Source organism: Sceloporus occidentalis, unplaced genomic scaffold (genome assembly GCF_023333645.1).
Source record: "Sceloporus occidentalis isolate IW3139 unplaced genomic scaffold, rSceOcc1.0.p SCAF_114, whole genome shotgun sequence".
Classification (NCBI taxonomy): Eukaryota; Metazoa; Chordata; class Lepidosauria; order Squamata; family Phrynosomatidae; genus Sceloporus; species Sceloporus occidentalis.
Genome location: NW_028317094.1, coordinates 2,403,839 through 2,427,048, shown reverse-complemented (window position 1 = coordinate 2,427,048; position 23,210 = coordinate 2,403,839). Strand labels below are relative to the sequence as shown.

The 23,210-nt window shown below is 43.5% G+C and overlaps 2 protein-coding genes across 2 annotated transcripts in view; one reads left to right on the top strand and one right to left on the bottom strand.

Annotated features, from left to right (window-relative positions):
• The window catches only part of LOC149282475 (uncharacterized), a 186,896-nt gene that overhangs the window by 118,004 nt on the left and 45,682 nt on the right, over positions 1 to 23,210 (bottom strand). The gene's annotated exons all lie outside the window — the stretch shown is intronic.
• Positions 6,115 to 10,136, top strand: LOC149282478 (uncharacterized). The gene is made up of 2 exons (XM_089498197.1): positions 6,115 to 6,160; positions 8,532 to 10,136. The coding sequence occupies exons 1-2, from the start codon at positions 6,127 to 6,129 to the stop codon at positions 9,680 to 9,682; spliced, it is 1,185 nt and encodes a 394-aa protein (XP_089354323.1). The 5' UTR covers positions 6,115 to 6,126; the 3' UTR covers positions 9,683 to 10,136.

The window sequence follows — 23,210 nt, the reverse complement described above, 5'->3', positions numbered from 1 at the left end:
AAACTCACCTCAGGAGTTTGGGCCTGTGAGGGTCAACCTTTCTACTGTGGCAGGTGTTTGGGACTTTTGTTATCCCACCACTGCCACCAAAATATGTGTGAGGCACACCAAAGATTTTAAACTATAGGTAGTGTTGCTGTTTTTAACCTCACCATGAGTAGGGTTGCCATAACCCTCCTGCCGGCGGGACATTCCGGTTTTTCACCACTAGGGGGCGTCCCTGCACGGTTTCCTCCTTGACTCCTGGTCTGTTGCCAATCTGGTGACTTTCACACCAAAATGGGTACTTTTCAGAGCCTTTGGTGTGATTTTGGTGCTTGGTTTTAATGGTAATTTTGAGAGTTGAAATAAGTTCCAATTATTTTTATTCAATTAGGGCTACGGTTTATTGCCATATTAACATTACAGGGACTTTTCAGGGATTTTGACTCAATATTTGGTGAGATACGGGGGGATTTGGTGAGTTTTGGCCAAACGTTTGGGGAATTATCTTCTAGGCTTGTTGGAGGTTGCCAGACTCAGGAAGAGGAGCTCCTCCTCTGTTTGGTCCCAGCAAGGCAGCAGGGGGGAGAGGGCCATTTCCTTTGACACCGAGGCGAGGATGATGAGGAGGAGGAGGAAGAGGAGGAGGAGGAGGAGGAGGAGGAGGAAGAGGAGGAGGAGGAGGAGGAGGTGCGTGGCCATTTTCAATATTTATGTTGCCCCTGTGTATTTTTTCTAACTTTGACTGCCAGGGCTCAATGCTCTGGAAGTCTGGTGTCTGTGAGGCATTTTTAGCCTTCTCTGTTGGAGAGCTCTGGTGCCACAATAAACTACAATTCCCAGGATTCCATAGCACTGAGCCCTGGCAGTCAAAACAGTGTGTTTTGGACACAGATATCCTCCTTTTGTGAGTTAATGAATGAATCCAGTCCCTAGCCTTTCTATCTCTCTCACACTCTGCAGGAGTAATAACCCACTTTGAGACTGCTTTAACTCAGTGCTAGGGAATCCTGGGAATGCTAGTGTTTGGGAGACATTGAGACTTCTCTGTCAGAGATGGCTCTGAGGCCACAATAGACTCCAATTCCCAGGATTCCCCAGCACTGAGCAGTCTCAAACTGGACCATTTCCTCAGTGTGGATGCACCTGGTGAGGAATTCTGGGCACTGCAGTTCAACTACGTTTGGAGGGTTATGGGACTCCCTGTCAGAGATAGCTCTGGGGCCACAGTGTACTACAATTCCCAGCATTCCCAGCACTAACCCAGGACAGTTAAGTCACTCTCAAACTGGATTATTTCCTCAGTGTGGCTGCATCTTTGGTGAGGAACTCTGGGCATTTCAGTCCAGCTATGTTTTATTTCTGCAGTGTATTTTGGACCAGAGACAAGGTGACCAGGCATCCTCCTCCTTTTCCAGGATATGTCCTCTTCTGTCAAATTTCAAAATGTCCTCCATTTTGATCATGCCTAAGAAACATGCATTTATATTAACATTTTTAAAAAAGCATCAATTTTTTCGCGTGTCCTCCATTTATTAAAACTGTGTCCTACATTTGAAAATGTTGTCCTGCATTTGTCCTGGTTTGGAGGTCCTGACTTATGGCAACCCTAACCACGAGCCAAGTGATGTTTAAAATAAAAACGAAGGCTTATTGTAATACAGGATGGAATAAATATAAATCCTTTCAAAGCTTGTTCAATATGAATAAATAATTAGTGCTACCAAATTCCCTTCTAGGGCCCAAGCCCCACAGGCTATTGTCACAGTTAAGATACACAACTCATCCCTCTCTTTCCTAGAACCTGTTTGCGACCCAAGTCCTTCCCTTTGGACTCAAGGAAAACCCCGTTTCCAGTCCCTCGGGAGGACTGCTAACAACCCAAGCCCTCACACTGCCTTGGCTAGAGCCTTCCCCTCAGATCAAAAGTCCCAACTGTCAGTCTTCTCCAACTGACAGCCACCGGTTGGTTTTCCCCTCTTCTCAGCCAGCACCTGATTGGCTGAGCTCTAGCTGCCTTTTCATTGGTCAGCTTGAGGCTCTATTCGCCACAGGGCCTTCCCACGCAAACCTTTTGCTGGACAGCAGATGGCGCTGTAGGAGGCTTTTGCGCATGCGCCAAAAACTCCAGGCTTGCTGGGGAAATAGCCACTATTGATGGGGTTTTGATGTGAAATATAGATATAGATATATGGATTATATATGATGATAAATACACACACACACACACACACACACACACACAGAGTGGACCCTTGTTGTAGGCCGGGGTTTGGTTCCAAGATCCCCATTGTATAACAAAATACGGGGATGCTCAAGTCCCATTGACTATAATGAGAGAGCAAAATGGTGTCCCTAATAAAAACTGGAAAATCAAGGTTTGATATTTTATATTTATACTGTTGTGGCACTTTTTCTGGCCGTGGATGCTATAAAAAATCCATGTTTAAGAAGGGCAGACTGTATAAGTATAATATATATAGAAGAATATATAAGTACATATAATATTATCAAAGTCAGTCCTAGTTAAACATCAGAGAGTCCACACGGGAGAGAAGCCATACAAATGCCAGCATTGTGGGAAGTGTTTTCATTTGAAGTCATACCTAATGACACATCAGAAAAGTCACACAGCAGCGAAGCCATACAAATGCCAGCATTGTGGGAAATGTGTTTCTATGAAGTCAAGCTCCGTCACCTCCCTTGATCTTTTTAGGAAGGATTAAAGACCTTTCTCTTCCGACAGGCTTTGGCCCATGTGCCCTGATTACATGCTATTCTCCCCTGATATGCAATGGTTCTAACTAGGTAGTTTGTCTTCTTTGGTTTTAATGCTTGTTGTAGATTTTATAGTGTTTTAAAGTATTGGGTTATTTTTATGATGCTTTTATACTGTATGTTTTTATATTGCATATTGTGCTACATTTTTTTCCTTTGCTGTACACCGCTTTGATCTATTTTTGGAAAAGTGGGTTATAAATAACAATTATTATTATTATTCTTATTCTTATTAGTGAGACATCAGAGAGTCCAGACAGGAGAGAAGCCACAAAAACCCCAGTAGTGAACTAGCATTATTTTTGTCAGTAAGGAATGCAAAGATTATATTTTCAATCCAGTGGTGCTGAGAAAAGGCCCTTGTGATTTTGCTTTTACAGTTTGTCTGTCCATATGTCTCTTTATGTTTTAAAGTTATATTTTGTTAAGATTAGGTTTTAATTACTAATACTAAAGATAATGTCTTTGGGTTGTAAATTTGGCTGGGGATTGTGGGTCATGGAATAGGTTAGGTAGATGGGGATTGGGATTTGTTGCAGCTGGCTAGAATAAACACACACATTTATATATACTCTTCTACTTGTGTACAATTTAAACATAAGCAAATGCATGGAGAAATATGGAGGTACATATGAATGCACATAGATGCACCTGCGCATGTATACACCCCCCATGTTCTGGTCAACATCAGTATGTATATATAATCATAACTGTGTATACATTTACTTCCGGTCATAACAGCATAACTGCCCTGCAATTACTGTAATTGGAAATTTATACTTTGTGATGTTTTTATGATATGTATTTTACACATGATTGGCTCCTGAGGAGACTCTGAGGGCTGCCATTGGCTGGAATCCCCTCCCTCCCTCCATCCCTGGCCCTGATTGGCCAGAACCCCGGTCCCTCCCACCATCCCTGGCCATTTTGTGTTCCAGTGGCCATTTTGTCTTCTGGCGGCCATTTTGTTCTGCTTGTGACTGTTGGGAATAATGTTCCGGAACCTTCTCTGAGCCTCAGTTGAACAGAGGCTTCTCTTTCTCTCCTGAGGCTCCAGAGAGAGAAGGACGCCAGGCTCCTTGGGCCAAAAGGAAGGAAGTGTGTCTCTTTGTGTGTCTTTTCTGAGAGGGTTTTCTTAAAACAAAGCTCTGCTCCTTCTGGGGATCATGGGTTTTAAAAGGGATCAGAAATGGGGAGGATAGTTTTAATACAAGCCTTATTCTTCTTCTTCACAAACATTGGGCTTTGGCTTCTAAGAGGAGGCTTGTCCGCAAAAAAGGCCAAAAGAAGCTCCTTTGGGAGGTTTAAAAAGTCTCCCCAGTTTTCTTATTAAGAGATTTTCAGGCAAGAAGGAAGCTAACTGACCAGACCATTTCATATGACCAAGTAAACATAGAAACAAACAAGAACAACAAAAATAAGGATTAGACAGATAAGCAGATTGCTTATTTTTTTTAATGGAAAACCGTTATTTGGTGTTTCTGCCCTTTTACAACCAACTCAGGCTGTATCTGCACTGCAAAAATAATCCAGTTCTAAAGTGAGTTAATTCTTCTGTTTCAATCTTATGGAGTCCTGGGATTTGTAGTCTGTTGTGGCACCAGAGTTCTCTGGCAGAGAAGGCTAAGTGTCCCAAAGGTAAAAGCCCAGGATTCTATAGCACTGAGTGTTTAAAGCGGTGCCAAAGTGTCTTATTTCTGCAGTGTGGATGCAGACTTCTTGGGAAAGGGGCTGATGATGGAGAAAAGCACTGGAGAACTCTGGAGGTTTCAGCAGATGTTTTATTTATTTATTTATGATGCACTCATTTCACATCTAGCTACAGGGACATAACCAGGGCCCTCTCCTAATCCCCATCCCCTAATCCCCCACCATTCTAATAAGGCATGGGGTATCTGTTGTGTAGGGGAGCTGCAGTGAATCTGTGCTAGGTCCAGGGGGCTTTGTTTGGAGCAGAGGGAGGAATGGGATGCCCACCTCTGCATCGGCCCAAAGGAGGGATATGTCATTTCTGTATCTCACCAGCAGGATGCTTTTCTCTTTATTCAACATTATTTCCTGTTCTAGAACAGAGTCTGAATAGCAAATGCCATATTGTTTTTTATCCATTAGGAAGAGCTCTCTAAATTGTCTGTCAAAGAACCATGAAAGATCATAACCCTGATCATTAGGATCTTCTCGTGTCTTTACTCTATAACCAGTTCTGTCTATTTGGATTAATTCTTTATAGGAGATCCAATTTGTGTCCTTTTTTTTGAATCTCTGGTCTCCTTTCGCAGGAACTTCATCTCGGCCCCCTTGGACACAGCTTTGGGGACCTTTTGTTGGAAGTGACCCAAGTGCAAGACCACCAGGACCCCTGCCCACCTGATGGCCGACACAGAGGCCAAGCGGAAGGAGATGGGCTCCAAGAGAAAGAGGATGCAGAGGTACAAGAACTCTTTGGTGAGTCAAAGTTCTTGACTTTGTTTCATCTGTGTCACTGCTGGGCCAGTTCATGAAAGCAAGAGGGGAACATACTCTCCCAATTTAGCAGAGACAGTCCTGGTTAATCCTCTGTCACCCCACTTTTTCAGGGGCTTTTAAAAATGTCCCGGTTGCTCTCTCCTCCTCCCACTTTCCCCTTCTCAGATCACTTCAGTTCCTGAATGCCATTCAGTTTGCCCCCCATAACTCTAAAGTGGGGAGAGGAGAGGAAAGAAAGAGGCAGAATATTGCCCTTCCCTGGAGGCTGAAGCAAAAGCAAACTGCTGTGTCCTTCCTAGCTTGTGTGATCTTCCTCATAAACAACTTTGGCCATATTCACCACCTCTTGGTGTTGCTTGTCAACATGTGTCTTCCTTTTCCCATCTGTGAAATGTTGGGGGATATGGAAGAACATCTCTGGATCTAAATTGGGGGTGGGCCCAGTGGCCCTCAAGCCCAGAGTGCTCCCCAGAAATGTTTTTGAATAATGAAATTTGGTTCTAATATTTGGCAAGAAATGTCTAAATGCACCATAATTCATTGCTGGCTAAATGTACTATATGTGTTGGGATAGTCAGTATCCTAATCCATCATCAATATCCCAGCCATGGCCTAAATTATATTGTATATTATATTGAAAGGATTCAAGACAAACTGATATCAAAGGCAGTAGCTTTTTTTCTTGCTGACAGAATGCATAGTTTATTTCCTGGACTGAATTGTGAAGTGATGAAATAATCTTTGGGATGAACCATGTGCTTTCCTCCCCTTTTGCTTAGTCACTCTCTGGATGAGGGCTATTTTCTGTTGCAGGTGACCTTTGCGGATGTGGCAGTATATTTCAACGAGGACGAATGGAAACTGTTGACGAAGAAACAGAGACTTATGTACAATTATATAATGATGGAGAATTATGAGAATGTGGCCTCTGTGGGTAAGGAACCGGAATCCACTAGCATTATAGAATCATAGACTTGGAATAGCCCACAAGGGCCATCCAGTTCAACCCACTTCTGCCATGCAGGAATATATATTCCAAGCACCATCCAGCTTATTTTTAAAGACCTCAACAGAAGAGGACTCCACCAAACTCTAAGGCAGTATATTCCACTGTCGAAGAGCTCTTACTGTCCCAAAGTTCCTCCTAATGTTTAGGTGAAACCTCTTTCCCTGTGGCTTAAATCCACTGTGGAGTCTCCTTTTTTCTGTAGTAGCAGAAAGCAAGCTTGCTCCATCCTCAATACGACGACCCTTTCCAATATTTAAACATGGATATCATATCCACTCTTAAATTTCTTTTCTCCAGGGTAAACATACCCAGCTCTCTAAGCTGCTCCTCATAGGGCTTGATGGTTTCCAGATCCTTCACCATTTTGGTTGCCCTCCTCTGGGCATGTTCCAACTGAATTGTGGAGCCCAGAACCAGACACAGGATTATTCCAAGTGAGGCCTGACCAAAGCAGAACAGAGTGGCACTATTACTTCCCTTGATCTAGAAACTATACTCGTATTGATGCAGCCTAGAATCACATTGGCCTTTAGGAGTCCTTGATCCCTTTCAAGCGCAATTTGATTGTGATAGCAGCATCCTGTAGAATATTTGAATTTGTAGTTTAGTGAGGCACTATTGGAGAGAGACCAAAGGAGAGGGGCCTTGGGGATTGGGAGGCAGCCATGAACCTGACAGATTTTAAGAACTGGTTTGAGATAACTTCTGAGAATCAGCTCAAATCCTTGTTTGTAGATATATTTAGGGGTTCCATTAAGCAATTATGAGTAATATCTGTGAAGGGAGGAAAGGGGGACACAAATCTGCTTTTCCTCTAATGTTTCTTTTCCAATGTGAGCTTGCTTAGTTCCATGGTTGATTCCAGAGGCCCTTTGTTACCCAAAATGCTGGAGTCTGGGAAGGACACTCCCAAGTGCTATGCTTTTAGGGGAATGTGGTACTTAGCTGAAAGCAGACATATAGTTTGGTTGGGGCAAAAGCAACCTTGGGAATCAGCTCAACTATACCAGGCCTGGAAGCACAGAGAACTCCAAATGCATTTGAAATAGGTTTTTATGTTTTATTTAGGGGAAAAGCAATATATACGTATATACACGTATATACAGATATAGGTGTTCTCACACACACACACACACACACACACACAAAAGAACTAGTAACAAAGGTGGGAGTGGTGAATAGTGTGAGGCTTTGCTAATGGTAAAACTTTACCTACGTGGATCTTGATTGCAATTGTTGAGGGTCCAGAATGGTGAGAGAAGTCAGTAACTTCCATGGCAAGTGGAGCTGGTGAGTGTAATGAGGTGTTTAGCAATGTAAACCGACAGACTGTCTGTCTGTAATTGGACTGACGTCGAAGAACAGTCAGTCAGGGCAGATATTTATACTGTAATTGTTTCTTGGGGTCAGAAACCGAGTGTTCAAAAAGGTTTATATCATTTTAGAAAGATTCCTGGGGGAGAGAATGGTTTGAAACAAAATTGAATGCAATGGGTGCTTGTTGGAAATATCTCAGAAAAAAAGGATTAGCACACTGGCTCTTGGTCCTTCTTGGCTCTGAATTCCTATTGCGTTCACAAGCCAATATACAGCGCAATCTGAGGGTGACACTCCCAGATGCAGCTCAAGAATAACACAGCAGAGTATGGAAACAAATATCCAGATATTGGCAATACACTGGCCATTTTTCATTCAAAAATAAATCAGAAACAAATTCGTTTCATTTAAATCCTTCGAGATTCTCTCTCTTGATTCACAAAACAATACAAATATATGCAAGCTCTCCTCTCTGACTTCTATCAACTTCACCATCCCTTGTACACACAACTACAATCCAATGCACACCAATCCGCATGTGAGCTGTATACTGTATTGATTGTGAGTCATCTCCTGGAGCCAAACAGCATGAAGCATTCTCTGCAGTTAGCTTGCATCATGCCTTGGGCTCTGACTCAAGACTCTATGGCAGTCTCATGGGATATGATGCCAGCTGTCAATCAAAGTATATTTGCAAATGGTTAATGGAATACTTTTTCAACAGTCCTTTGACTATCTGCTTCCACTGATTCCCTCATCAAAGTTCCCTCAGTCTCTTCTTTGGTATCTCCTAGGAGTAAGGATACAATCATTATATGAATTTGGGGGCATCCAGAACAGGGTCATGCTCAGGTCACTCACATCAACTTTATTAATTTAATCTCAAATAGGGAGGGGTGAATCTGGGGCTAAATCTTGGGGTAACATCGTCTTCTCTTAATGCTGAGATTGTCTTGTGTGTCATTTTCCTTGTTTACAGAATCACTTGTCAGTCATGAGAGAATCCACACAAGAAAGAAGTCACATAAATGTCAGCATTGTGGGAAAAAATTTGCTTACAAGTCAATCCTAGTGGCACATCAGAGAGTCCACACAGGAGAGAAGCCACACAAATGCCACCATTGTGGAAAATGTTTTGCCTACAAGTCAGTCCTTGTCATGCATCGAAAAGTCCACACCGGGGAGAAACCATACAAATGCCAGCATTGTGGGAAATGTTTTCCTCAGAAGTCAAGCCTAGTGATACATCAGAGAATCCACACAGGAGAGAAGCCATACAAATGCCAGCATTGTGGGAAATGTTTTTCTCGGCGGTCACACCTAGTAACACACAAGAGAATCCACACAGGAGAGAAACCATACAAATGCCAGCATTGTGGGAAAGGTTTTTCTTCAAAGTCAGACCTAGTGAGACATCAGAGAGTGCACACAGGAGAGAAGCCATACAAATGCCAGCATTGTGGGAAAGGTTTTTCTCGGCGGTCACACCTAGTAACACACAAGAGAATCCACACAGGAGAGAAACCATACAAATGCCAGCATTGTGGGAAAGGTTTTTCTTCAAAGTCAGACCTAGTGAGACATCAGAGAGTCCACACAGGAGAGAAGCCATACAAATGCCAGCATTGTGGGAAAGGTTTTTCTCGGCGGTCACACCTAGTAACACACAAGAGAATCCACACAGGAGAGAAGCCATACAAATGCCAGCATTGTGGGAAAGGTTTTTCTTGGAATTCAGTCCTAGTGACACATCAGAGAGTCCACACAGGAGAGAATCCATACAAATGCCAGCATTGTGGGAAAGGTTTTTCTCGGCAGTCACACCTAGTAACACACAAGAGAATCCACACAGGAGAGAAGCCATACAAATGCCAGCATTGTGGGAACTATTATTCTCAGAGGTCAAACCTAGTGACACACAAGAGAATCCACACTGGAGAGAAGCCATACAAATGCCAGCATTGTGGGAAAGGTTTTTCTTCAAAGTCAATCCTAGAGAGACATCAGAGAGTCCACACAGGAGAGAAACCATACAAATGCCGGCGATGTGGGAAATGTTTTTCTTCAAAGTCAAACTTAGTGAGACATCAGAGAGTCCACACTGGAGAGAAGCCACACAAATCCCAGTAGTGAATTAACATTATTTTTCTCAATAATGAATACAAAAAATATATTTTCAATCCAGTGGTGCTAAGAAAAGGCCCTTGTGTTTTTGTTTGTAAGCTTTGTGTGTGGATATGTCTGTTTGTGTTTTAAAGTCGTATTTTGTTATTTTAAAGTTTTAATTGCTAATAGTATAGATAATTACTTTGGGATGTAAATTTGGCTGGAGATTGTGGGTTGTAGTATAGGTTAGGTAGTTCGAGGGCTGGGATTTGTTAAGATGTGTAGAATAGTTATGGGAATGATAACTTTTGCAATGTGTGGGATGTTGGGGGCAGGTATTGACATAAAGGGCTAGTTTGTGGGAATGGCAATGGTGGCCTTGTTACCTGTGGGGCATAGACTGTGGGAACTGGAGGTGGGGCTAGGTTTGGAAGAGGGTGATGTTTTAATTTTGGGGTTTTAATGTATTGTTTGGATTGGAGTGCGCAGTACTGTCTTAAACACTGAATTTCTATGTGTTCTCAATAAATTTCTTTGCTATTTCAACACACTGGACTCTTTGATGCACAGAAGTTCTGAATTTGCCCAAAACTGACTCTTTATTCTCTCCTCAGTCCTCAGCTCCATTCCCAGCCATAAGAACAGCAGAGGCAAACACACACACACAAACATACAAGAAACACAGAGAGAGCCTTCCTTTCCTGCCTTTCCCTCCTGAGTCCAGCTCTGCACTTTGGGCTCCATTGCAGTCTCCTCAAAGGAAGAAAAGAGGGAAGGAAGGGGAGGCCGCTGAACCCGCAGAGCATACCTTCCTTTCCCGCAAAGGCCGCCAGCGGAATAAGCAGCAGCATCTAGGCCCTGGCAATCCCTGTGAAAGCTGAGAAGAGGCATCGAGGGGGATGTTGCGGACACCCAAGACTTAAAGCCTAGGTGAATCCAGCAGCAGCTCAAAGACCGGATGTCAGCTCCGCTAGGGAGTCTGTTAAGGAACGGGGCGGATGGTAAACCAACAAAATCCCCAGACTTTTCCTAGTCTTTAAGCTGAAATAAATACATTCAATGTGGTCCATCTTACGGATATGTATCCTGGGCAAAGCAGGATTGTCTTTATGGACCAACGCGACATCCCTTTACCTGCTCTCTGACGGAGAACCCGGCTGGTAAGGCCCGATCCCAGGTGGCTGAGCTCTCATCACCCAGCAAGGTCTCCGTGAAACAAGCCAGGTCAGCCTCTTCGTCCAGAAGGAGATCCTGGACTATCTGCGTTGTATTTTTGACTGATCTGGTATAACACAAGAGCAGGGGAAGGTTCTGTGGTTGGTTGGGTATACTCTCCAGCTCTTTTGGGATAGCAGGCTGAATGGAAGGGGAGAGAAATATCTGTCAGGGTCCTAATTGCAGCCCCTCTTGCAACACAACAGACAGTACTTTGAAAAAGGAACAGCTTTCATTGAAGGAGATATATGCAATAGAAGTGACTTTTTTGTCAGGAATGAAAGAAAGTATAGATATATTACTTTTATAACCATATCAATTAACCTCACCCCATTAACCAATAAAGCTAATTAATTGGATAGCCCTTTCCCACAGAGCATTCTCCCGCCCTTTTCTGCGCAATGTCTTCCCATCCAGGATTCTGGCAGTGTTTCTAAAGACAATTATGGCCTGTTACAGACAGCCAAAATAAAGCTGCTTCGAGTCACAGTGGAGGTATGGTGTTTCACTGATGCATGCGTCCTAAGAGTCCAGAAGCCACACCAAAGCCACGCTCCAGTCCTTAGGGCTGGAGCATGGCTTTGGTGCGACTTCTGGACTCTTAGGACGCATGCATCATTGAAACACCATACCTCCACTGTGACTCGAAGCAGCTTTATTTTGGCTGTCTGTAACAGGCCTAAGTTCTCATATGCCTTGGACCACAGAACTCAGCCACACAACAGTTTAATTAACATTATTGCTTGTGTATATATATATATATATATATATATATAGAAACCCCATCAATCCCAATCTAATATGATACCGTATAAAAATATAATAAGCATAAACACATAACAACATAATACAATATAAAAAAACCAATAACTTTCTATGTTCCCCCTCCTTTTACAGAGACCAGTCTTTTAAACCCAAGCCTCTGTCAGAAGGATGATTCCCACACTTTCCAATCCTAGCAAACAATCACATTCTTTAGCCATGATCTCTCTCCCTCTTTCTAGTGTCTTCTATTATAGCACATATTAAAACATATTATTTTAACCCACCATAAATCCCATCTATCTTAACTCTAACCTAAACCTATAACCTTTATGGCATGAATCCCAAATGAATAAATGCATGAATAAAGGTATTCATGACATATTGTGATTTTAGGCTGGTGCTCCTTACCTGAATGAGACTGGCCCATTGTGACTTCAGACTGATGCTCCTTGGATGAAGGACTGAGACGGTACTATTGTGACTTCAGGGTGGTGCTCTTTACCTGAAGGATTGAGACTGGCCCATTCATTGCGTGTCAGAAACAGTGTATAAGGGTTCTGTCATAAAGAGTAAAATATTAGGGTTTGGTTATTAAAGTAGGAGTTATAGTTGTAGTTCATAGTAGGTAGTGTAGAGTGATGGGTTATAGAAAGCACGTAGTGGGAAATTAGAAGGACAGACAGAGTGGCTTTTAGACGAAGGAGGGCATTTGGAGAGGGGCTGGAGTTGCAGCTGTAGATGGTTATCAAGGAGGAGTGAAGCTGGCTTGGGAACACCGCTCTTCAAGGTGAGGCTGTCTGGGAGAAGGGAAGGGGACGTATACACAACCTTGGTATCTATGCAACCTCCACTTGTGTTGCTTTAGGTTGGGAATTGGGGGCTCGATTAAAGAAGGTTGAGCAAGTTCCTTCGGACTTCAGACTTTGCAAAAAGGTGTTAATGGATGTTTCTGCCTGGATTCATCAATAAAGCTTCTTTTGTTTCAAATGAGTTTTATTTTTTGAGCGTAGGACTGACTCCAGATCTCGCAGTTTGCAAAGTCTCACAGTTTTAACTCCAATGGAGACCTAGGAACAAGAAGAGTTCTTGGGGAACCCAGTGGTTCTGAAGATCCCGGTGGTGGAGGAGCAGGTGCCTTCTTCAGAGGAACTAGGGGCCAAGCCCAATGCTGGGAAACCTCGTGACACTCACACCATCCAGGCCACCACTGGAGGAATTGGGTTTCTGGCCCCAGACTGGGGAAAGGAAGGCCGTCGGGGGGGAGTGGGGCAGAGTGACAGCCTGGGACCTGGCAGTGGGGGAGTCGCTTGATAGCTGCCCCAGCAAAGAAGAACCCCAGGTAGACATTTATCGAATGGAGGAAGACATACAGGAATTAAAGGACCTTATAAAGTGGATGGTGGCCAAGTTAAAGATGTAAGACAAAAGATGTAAGACAAAGCTAAAGAACCAAGGAATGGCGTTTTAAAACAAGCTAAAGAACTAAACAAGATGGTTCCGCGCAGAGCATTGATGTGAAGGAGGGATTTGGCAACTGAGACGAGGAAAGGCTGAGGAATTTGGAAGCTGAAGCTGGGAGATGTTCAGGTGTGTCGAACTATGACTGTGAAGGTGCTTTTTCTCCTGAGTGGCAATAAAGAGGAACTGACAGGACAACGGACTAATTTGAACAGAACGACCTGCCTTTGAACAGCTGTCTCCTCCCGAAAAGAAGAAGTTGAGTAATGGGCTGCAATATTGCCAGACTTCAGCAGCCAAAAGCCAGAGAGAAGAAAAGTATAAGGATCCTTGGCTTTCACCCTAATTTTGTTGGCACCAACCGTGAGGCAACGATGTCATCCCCAGCCTTTGAGGACAAATGATCAATGTCCGGTGGAAGGAAAGTGTGTGTGAGTATTGTATGAATGTGTGAGTGAATGAAAGAGCTCTTGATAATCAATGTTTGTATTATTTTTGTGATTTAATAAATGTTGCATGTGTAGTGTTTAAACCCAAATTTGGTGTCTCACTATCTGTGTTAGTCCTGCTCTGAATAAGTCAACAGAAAGAGAAATTTTCATTACAAGTTCTCAGGCTAAACAGGTTGCCCTTACAAACTTGGGCATAACAAAGATGTGGAGGAGGAAGATGTCAGAGGCGAAGTGAGGGCAGCTGATGCTCCTTGCCTGAAGCATTGAGACTGTCCCATTGTGACTTCAGTCTGATGCTCCTTGCCTGAAGCATTGAGACTGTCCCATTGTGACTTCAGTCTGATGCGCTTTGCCTGAAGCATTGAGACTGTCCCATTGTGACTTCAGTCTGATGCTCCTTGCCTCAAGCATTGAGACTGTCCCATTGTGACTTCAGTCTGATGCTCCTTGCCTGAAGCATTGAGACTGTCCCATTGTGACTTCAGTCTGATGCTCCTTGCCTGAAGCATTGAGACTGTGCCATTGTGACTTCAGTCTGATGCTCTTTGCCTGAAGCTTTGAGACTGTCCCATTGCGGTTTCCAAATCCTTCACCATTTTAGTCACTCTCCTTTGGACGTGCTCCAGTTCATCAACATCCTTTTTGAATTATGACGCCCAGAACTGGACACAATATTCCAGGTGGGGCCTGACCAGAGCAGGAAAGAGTGGCACTATTACTTCCCTTGATCTAGACACTATACTTCTATTGATGTAGCCTTAAATCACATTGGCCTTTTTAGCTGACGCATCACACTGTTGACTCATGTTCAGCTTGTGTCTACTTCATTCTTAGATCCCTTTCACACGTAGTTTCATTCATCCAGGTGTCCCCCATCCTACATCTGTGCATTTCATTTTTCCACCCTTAATGCAATAACTTACATTTCTCCTTGTTGAAATTCAATTTGTTAGCTTTGGACCAGCTTTCTAGTCTATTCAGGTCATTTTGAATCTTGATCCTGTCCTCTGGGGTATTAGCTACTCCTCCTAATTTGGTGTTATCTGCAAATCTGATAAGTATGCCCCCAATTCTGTCCTCCAAGTCATTGATAAAGATGTTGAATAGCACTGGGCCCCAGACAGAACCCCACTGGACACCCCACTGGTCACTTCTCACCAGGATGAAAAGAACCATTGTTGAGTACCCTTTCAGTTCAGCCAGTCAACCAATTACAAATCCATGTAACAGTTTCCTTGTCTAGCTTGTTTCATGTTTTTGTTTTATATACTGTTTAATTTGGTTAATTGCTATTAGTGAATTGCCCAGAGTGGCCACCAGATGGCGCTCCAGGACAGAACTTGGTGAGAAGCCCAAGGAGGCTGCAGTGCTCTGATTATCCACAAGAGGGCGGCGCTGTATTAGGAATGTTCTTTATGGATAAAACCGAAGTCTATGGGGACTAATGTGATTTTCCATTGGCTCCCCTTTCCTGAGGGGGCGTGGCCTCCTTCCCTTTACCTGGACCTTCCTCCGCTCCCATTGGCTGCCTATTCCCCCCCCCCCCCAGTTGCCCTGAAAGCAAATGGACCACCGGAAGGAAATGGGGGGAATGGACCGTTGCATCATGGGAAATTTGCAACCGGGGGTTTGCGGTTGTGAAACAGAGCAGAAGCAAAGCTGCGTTCCACACCAGACCAATTTGGAGTGGAATTGGAGTGAGCTGGGAAGCGATTATTGTGAATTCGCTTGTTACCAATTTCACCAAAAATTGAGGGGTCACTTTGGAATCACTGCGGAAGCCCCACGGAAGGAGCCCCATAGAAAGGAACTGCGTGAGATAACACTCACGTTGTTGCCTGAATTCGCATCGTTGGACCCGCAGTGGCTTCGGATCTGAGCTGCAAAGAGCTGCAAAAACCTCCGTGTGATAAACACAGTCTTTGATATTTCACAAGGCTCTGTGGTTTTGGGAACAAGAAAGTAATTACTTTGTTGTTGATAATAATAGTAATAATATCCCATTCTCCCTCATAAAGGGACACAACTGGAATTACAAGTTTAAGAAAATAAACTCTCTTTCCCTGGAGTTTGCACCCATTGCTCCGTCTCCTGGTCTCCTCCGCTGGGAGGAGGGAGAGTGTGGAATTCTGGAAAAGGCTGGCAGTTGGCTTGAAGCCTGAATGGGGTTTCCTTGGCAGGAAAGGGAAGGTGGGTGCCTCGAGATGGCGATGGGGGACCCCCAAATTTGGTTCCTCTGTGAGAAGGATGGCTGAGGGGGAAGAGCCCCCATTTTGGAGCCAAGGATGGGGGTCTGGAGGGTCTTCTGAAGGGAGGCAGCTTTGGGGGCTGGAAGCAAGGAAGCCCCCTCCTCCTCCCCTCTTCTCCGGCTGCCAGGCCTCCTCTCCTCTCTTGGGAGTCTCTGTGGGGCCATGAGATTTTGGAGAGGGATCCAAGAGAATCAAAGGGAGGCTGGGACCAAGGAACCTCAGAATATGATCAAGACTGCAAGGTTCTTTCTGAGGAAGGAGAGGCAAACTAGGAGAGGCTGCAGCTGTTTGCTTTTGCCTGAGCCTCTGGGAAGGGCCCCTCTTCTCCTTTCTCCTTCACTGTCTTCATGGAGGGCAGACTCCTTTTGCCCTTTGGACTCAGTTTGCAGCAATGGCAGTGAGCTCAAGAGAAGGGGAGAAATGGCAGGAGGAGGAGGAAACTGTGGACTTTGAAGAGCAGCTGAAAAGGTGGGAGGGCAGAGGATGAACCAGGGGAGGGTCCCTGCCAAACTGGGAGAGTTGGAAGGCATGCAGCAGGAGCTGGGCCTGGAAATGGAGGAGGAGAAGGGGGCTTGCAAAATAACCTCCATGGATGAGGAAGCTGGGCCAAGTCCATGACATACAATGGCCCAGTGAAACGATGTCCATGTTGTAGGAGCCAGTGTGGCCTAGTGGTTTGAGCATAGTGGAACTATGACTTTGGAGATAAGGGTTTGAATCCCAGCTACAACACAGAAAGTCTCTGGGTGACTGGGCAAGTCACACTCCCTCAGCCTTAGGAGAAGGCAATGGGAAACATTAAATACAGACATTTAAATATTGCAATTGCTATGGTTGTTGTTATTGGGTTGTTGTTGTTGTTATTGCTGTCTATCTATACATTATAATTTTATGTAGATTATTGAAATAAAAAATTAAAAATATACCCATTAAAATCAACCAGATACATGAGTCCTAACCAGTCCTCCTCCTATTGACATCTTTGGGAGTGATGAAGGCTGGGGCCAACCTAGGACTCCAATCCTAGCCCCAGTTTCTGGAAATTACGGGGATTTACAAGCCGCTCCTTTTAACGCCAGATCAGGGCCATGTCAAATACACTGCTTTTTGCAGCTCTTTTTTGCACTATGATAAGGCTACGCCGTGGCCTTGATATGGCCTTTCCGTGGGGCAAAAAGGAGCCCCTTTCTGCGCTGCGGAAAAAGTGCCATATCTGCCAATGGTGTGGCTTTTCTGCATTCCTTTGGCACTGCGTCATCTGGATGTAGTGCCAGAGGAACGCCGTGACGTCACCTGCGATGTGGTGCAGTCTGCAGCGTCACACCAGCATGCGGGAAGAGTCAGGGAGTGCGCTGTGCAGACGCCATCTTTGCCCTCATGCTGGCTAACGATGCTGGTCTGTACGCCCCGAAAGGCCCAGTCTTAGTCTTTCAGTATTAACAAGATTCTCTCTCTGAGGGTTTGGAGGCGAGACTAATAATAATAGTAATAATAATAATAATATCATCACTAATTTATATCCTGCTTTTCAATGGATTTATTTTGTATTTTAGAGATGGTTCAGGATTGATTTGCCCTTAGTGCTGTTGAATTGTATTTTCGGTGATCTGTGAAAGATTGCATAAATGTGTGCACATAAAAACACTTTGTATTTTCTGCAGGTGTGGAAAGAACCAAGATGCTTCCAAAGGAAGGAAGAGAAGAGAAACGACCCTCAATTCCTCCTTTGTGGAAGAAACTGGAAGAAAGAAGACCTCCGGACAGGATAGTGTCCAGACCTCCTTTTTTGTGGTGGAGCCATTGGGAATTTGACTGACTAGGACGCGATGGGGGTGTTATTTACAATCCTCTGTCTTTCAGCAAAGGTTATTTTCTATTACAGATTACCTTTTGAGATGTGGCAGTGTTCTTCACAGAGGAGGAATGGCCATCCTTGAGTCCAAAGCAGGAATTTCTGTACAAAGAGGTGATGATGGAAACCTATGAAAATAAGTCCTCTGTGGGTAGAGTGGGGGCAAGTGCTCTAGAACGCTACATTGCATGCAACACTGGTTCCAATTTAATTTTTATAGCAACATCCAGTGAAATCATGGAATTTGTAGTTTCTAGAACTGCCCAGATTACACCAGTTCTTCAATCCCTCCACTGGCTGCCCATTAGTGTCTGAGCAAGATACAAGATGTTGGTTGTAACCTTTAAAGCCCTACATGGCTTGGGTCCAGACTAATTGCGGGAGTGCCTTCTTCCACACAATCCTCCCTGAACTGGAAAAAGTCTCCTAAAACCTAAAAAGACTAGATTGGCTACAACAACCCAGAGGACCTTTAATTCTGCCACTCCTAGGATTTGGAATGACCTGCCAGAAGAGATCCATCACATCACCACCTTAGAAGACTTTAAAAAGGCTGTAAAGACGGAGCTCTTTCAGCAGGCCTTTCCAGATTAGGGCTTTTCACTGTCACTGACACTGTTATTGATACTGATACCCAGGCTACCCTGCATAGATAGAAGTTCTCCCCTCAGCCTCTCCACCCTAATTTTAGCCCATTTTTCCTTTTTCTTATCGGTATTGTAATTTATCTTACTTAGAGCCCAGACAGACAGGCCAAAATAAAGCTGCTTCTGGTCACTTTGGAGGTAGGCTATTTAAATGATGCATGTGGACTAAGAGGCCAGAAGCCATGCCAAAGCCATGCTCCAGTCCTAAGGACTGGAGCACAGCTTTGGTGCAGCTGTGTAGTAGTAAAGTAAATATGAAATAGACAAAGAAAGGAAAGTTATGATACATGGTAAAGTATAGAATAAATTAGAAGTGAGGAAGCTGAAATAAGATCTTTTCTCTATTCTTCTAGAAGTGAGAAAGAAAGGGAGAAAGAAGATAGAGGTGGTAAAAAGAGACTTAGGTATGTAGTTGAAGGTAGTTGTAAGTGTAGAAGGAAGATATTACAGTTGGGTAGAGTGGAATGATGAGAAAGAGAGTGGTACAGTTGTGAAGGAGAGAGAGAGAAAGGAGGAGAGAGATGGAAAGCATGAGAAAGAAGGTAGTAGGAAGGTAAGATGACATGCAGTTTAAACAACAGAGGAGGTAGGAAGGAGAAAGATGTAGATGGAAGAATAATAATGACAAAAATAAGAACAAGTGTGATGTATGTTAGAATCGTAATTTTATTGATTATATAGTTGTTTATTCTGAAAATAAAAGGAATTTGAACATTATTTCCAGTTTGACCTCAGTATCTGCTGAGGTTTGGTTTCAGGACCCCACTTAGTAACCAAAATCCCTGGATGTTCAAGTCCTATTACAAACAATGGGGTTGTAGTATGATGTGCCTTACATAAAATGGCAAAATCAAGGTTGGTTTTTTGGGGATATATTGAGATGCAGAATCTGTGGATCCTGAGAGCTGACTGTGAAATGTTAAAAAGCAGTAGAAATCATCCTATTAAGAGAAATGTAACCCACGTAACTGGACTCATGGAGAAGTGGTCAGATGGAACCAAGGAGAATGTGTTTCTCTGGTTGCTTTCCCTGGAAAGAACTGAGAATCTTGGCCAAGGAGGGAGTTGAGGCTGAGAGAAGGAGGAGAGACCTCAGGACAAGAGCATTTCTCTGGGTTAGTTTGCCTGTTTCCTATTTTATGTCAGTGTTTTGAGTACTGTCTTTCTTACAGTGGAACCTACTTCTGCTTTGTGAAGGCATCACAAGTTGGACTGGTTGATCTCACCTGAAAGCATCCTTCTTATTCATTCATTCCTATTGTACTTTCTTTGGACTGTATGGTTGTGTTATTTATTACATTTCCTCCCACTTTTCTCCCATGGGTGGGTCTCAAGGTGGCTTAGAATACAAAATAAAGAATAAACACAAACATTGTTTAAAAAAAGAACACATGCTAGTAAAATAAGGATACTGCTATTCCTTCGGTTGGAAGTTCGTTCTCCAAGATCTGCAAGGGATAATCTACAAATGTTAACTGGGAGGGAAAGAGGACATTGGAGGACAATGGCTTGGAGTTATATCTCATAGACAGTAGTGAATGGAGACTTCCATGTTAGTGGGTTGGTGAATCTGCTCTGTCTTTCAATCTGAGCTCTCTCTGGTGCTGACTCTATTTTGGAAATGGGCTCCAGCCCCATGGATGAAAACCTGGAGGAAATTCAATGCCCCAATAATATGGAAGTCACAGTCTGTCAAAGTTTACATGAACTGTGTGAAATGTGGTTTTTGTTTTGCTGTTGTCTGTCCTGAATTTCCCATCTCCACTAAATGACCCCAAGATCAAGCAAGAAGAGAGAAGGAGAAAACTGTGTCTCCTTCCACTTTCTCAACCTCTTTTAGAAATGTATGAACCTCTTCCATGGCCACGCTTAGTCACAGTTTTGCTCCTTAAGAAACACAAGGCTTGTAATCTTTCACAGAAGACATATTATTTGGGAGGCGGTTAAGAAAAATCCTACCAGGAAGGTGCCCTCAATTTCTTTTCTAGGCATATAGGCTGATGGGCTTTTTCATCCACAGTTAAACGGTGGAGGTGGCCTATGACAAACCTCCTTTGAACACAGACAAATGAATAACTGCCTTCATCTTGACCACTAGTGAACCTGTTAAAAGTTTACATGATGAAGAGAGTTCTGCCTGATAGATCCTATGATGCTTTTTCTGAGTTTCACTTAATTTGCTGAAGTAAAATTTTATTTATTTGTTAAGACTGTTCTCATACTTTAAAAAAAAATCTTCTCCAGAGAAAGGACTTGGAAAGAAGAAAGGTCCCTCCACAAAATTGTCTGGCCTTAAGATGAATGACAAAGGCATCATGCGAAATGAAGAAGAGACGGCGATCGTGAACCAGACAGTTCTTTCTGACCCAGAGGAAGGGAGCCAAGTGAGTCTGGGACACTTTTATGCAATAGGTTCTTGGCCTTAGGAGAAAAGCCGCAATATGGAAAAGGGCACCACCTCATCTTTCTACTGTTTGTTCAAATGGACAGGTTTTCTCTGACCTACGGAGTCAAAGCAGCCATTTGGATATTGAATGCGGATTGGAGGATGACTCACATTTGCCGCTGGGATCTTACTGGCATGGCTACAGAAACATGGATCTCATAGAATCAGAGGACGACCTGGAACTAACTGACAAGGTACAGAAGAAGCCTATGCACTTTCCATGGGGTTTTAGAGTTGGGCAGAAGGTTCGCATCTGGCTGTCTTGCAAAGAGAGTTAGTTATTCCTCCCCACTGAGAATTTATTCTTTAAGTAATGGAGGTCAGGGCAGGGGAGAATTAAATCCACCCCAAACTTTTTACTGAACTCTCTTCCCCCCAATAAATTCAATGCCTTGGACAGTCAAATTAAAACCAACATGGATTCACTGTCCCACTAAGATGGAAGACACTAAGGGGCTTAGACATAAAGGGAGACAGACCTTTGTCTTTAGTGAGAGCCGTTCAATGAATTTAATGAGGCAAGTCAGGTTTATTTACATACCACCTTTCTACTATAACAGTGAAGAGTGACTAAATTATCAATGGGGAATTTAATTAGCTCAGGGTCACAAGAGGAGGCCTGTTGCTACACCTCAGGGATCGCCCCTTCGATCTGGATACCAGGAACTAGAAATCCAGAAACGAGGCAGAGGCTCTAAGTACAATGAATGTCTCTTTTATTGGAAACAGGGGTCCAAACACACACAGGCACATACGCACATGCATTCATACAAGGCTCAGGAAATAACTTGGTAGATGTGGGATAGATAATAGGCTTTTCTCATGGTAATACTCACCTGATGTAGAGGTTCTATCTTGGGAAGTCCAATTTATGTGAGGGTTTGTAAGTCTGCTTAAGATTTAAGGCTTAGCAGACCAGGTCAGAGCGACTCTGATTTTAGTCTGACATAGATGTTGGCTGCAAAATGACCTGAGACAGGCGGTGACTGACCTGGGTGAGGGAGGCAGCTGAGAGTGGATGGCAGCAGCACATCCCTAAATTTAGGAGACCTTTTAAGGGTTTAACAGGGTCTCTAGACAAAGGGCAATCAGTCTGAAACTGTTTGAAGTGTATTTCACATCTTAGGTCCATGTTTTGATCTCACCAAATGTTTCTGCTAGAGTAGGGACCCAAATGGCTATGCAAATGCCATTCCTTTGATTCAAATGGCTCCCCCTCAATCACAAGAGAGAAACACTGCCTTAAGACATCTGCCTGATAGCAGCTAAGCAGCTCCTGGCATGATCTCACCCATCTTCAGAGCTGGGAAAGGAAATTCGTTTACATATCAAAACCCATGGCTTCCCCTTGTTTCAGTGGGAACCTGTTATTTTGATCCCATGCTAGGGCCATACAGCTACTCAGGTCAAGATGCACTTTTGATATCAAGGTGCAGGTCAGAGCCTATCATTTAGATATATTAAAAGGTGCAAATCAATGCCTATCACTACTGGGGGGAAAGTATATAAAGTTAATTCCTTACCAAAATAAACACACAACTAATAATAATAATAATAAAAATAATAATAATTTACTTATACCCCGCTCTTCAACCAAGGCTATCCGAGTGGCTTACAAATTGTTAATTAGACATTTCCCAGATACAAGAGAGTTTTTGATTATACAACATTTTTGTTGGAGATTTGGGATATCTGCATTGCATATGTAAACAAAAATAGACACATCTCCCTTTAAACCTCCTGCATCTATTTGTAGAAAGGTACACAGGTCCAAATGATTTGTCTTGCTGGGTTTTCCTATCTGACATGATTTGGAAATCGTTGTCGAAACTCATTTGTTTGTTTATTGTTTCATTACCTTTACGTGTCTGTTATTTCTCAGTGTTATATTTATTAATACAGAATGAGAAGGAGAAAAACTGCAACCAAAGAGCATGCATTGTTGTTTTCCAATTACAAAAGAGCAACCAGTAATACCATGATGACCATGTGAACCAGATGTGTCACCTACAACCTGCCCCCAGAAAACAATGTTCACATCAGGTTCAGACTCTCGCCTTCCAACTCTTGCTTCTCCTGCTCCGGCAGGGAATTTTTATTAAAAAATAGGTGAGATTTTCTTTTCTTTCCTTTCCTTTTCTTTTCCCATCCAAAGGTCATGTTAGTTGAGAGATACAAAAGGCCACAGGAGAAGCAGCTCCAAGCCCGAGTTGACTACCTGCTGAATGTAGTCTAGAAATGGAGGAGGAAAAGGATTGTGTGAAAGATACAAGTGAGGCCAGTTGTGCCAAAAACCCAGTGGAGAAGCCAAGAGGAGCTGGACCAGGTCTTTTGCCTTCGAAAGAAGTTTTAGCACCAGCTTTTGTAGACTTGATCTCCTTCGGCAGATGCAAGGAGTGAGAGGGTGCTCCGGAAGGATCTAAGGGCTTTCCTGGGCACCTGTTGACTCCATGCATCTGAGGACGGAG

Coding starts and splice junctions, on each gene's coding strand:
- LOC149282478 (XM_089498197.1), top strand. CDS start 6,127: ATGATGGAGAATTATGAGAATGTGGCCTCTGTGG. Junction 6,161..8,531: donor TGAGAATGTGGCCTCTGTGG/GTAAGGAACCGG, acceptor CCTTGTTTACAG/AATCACTTGTCAGTCATGAG.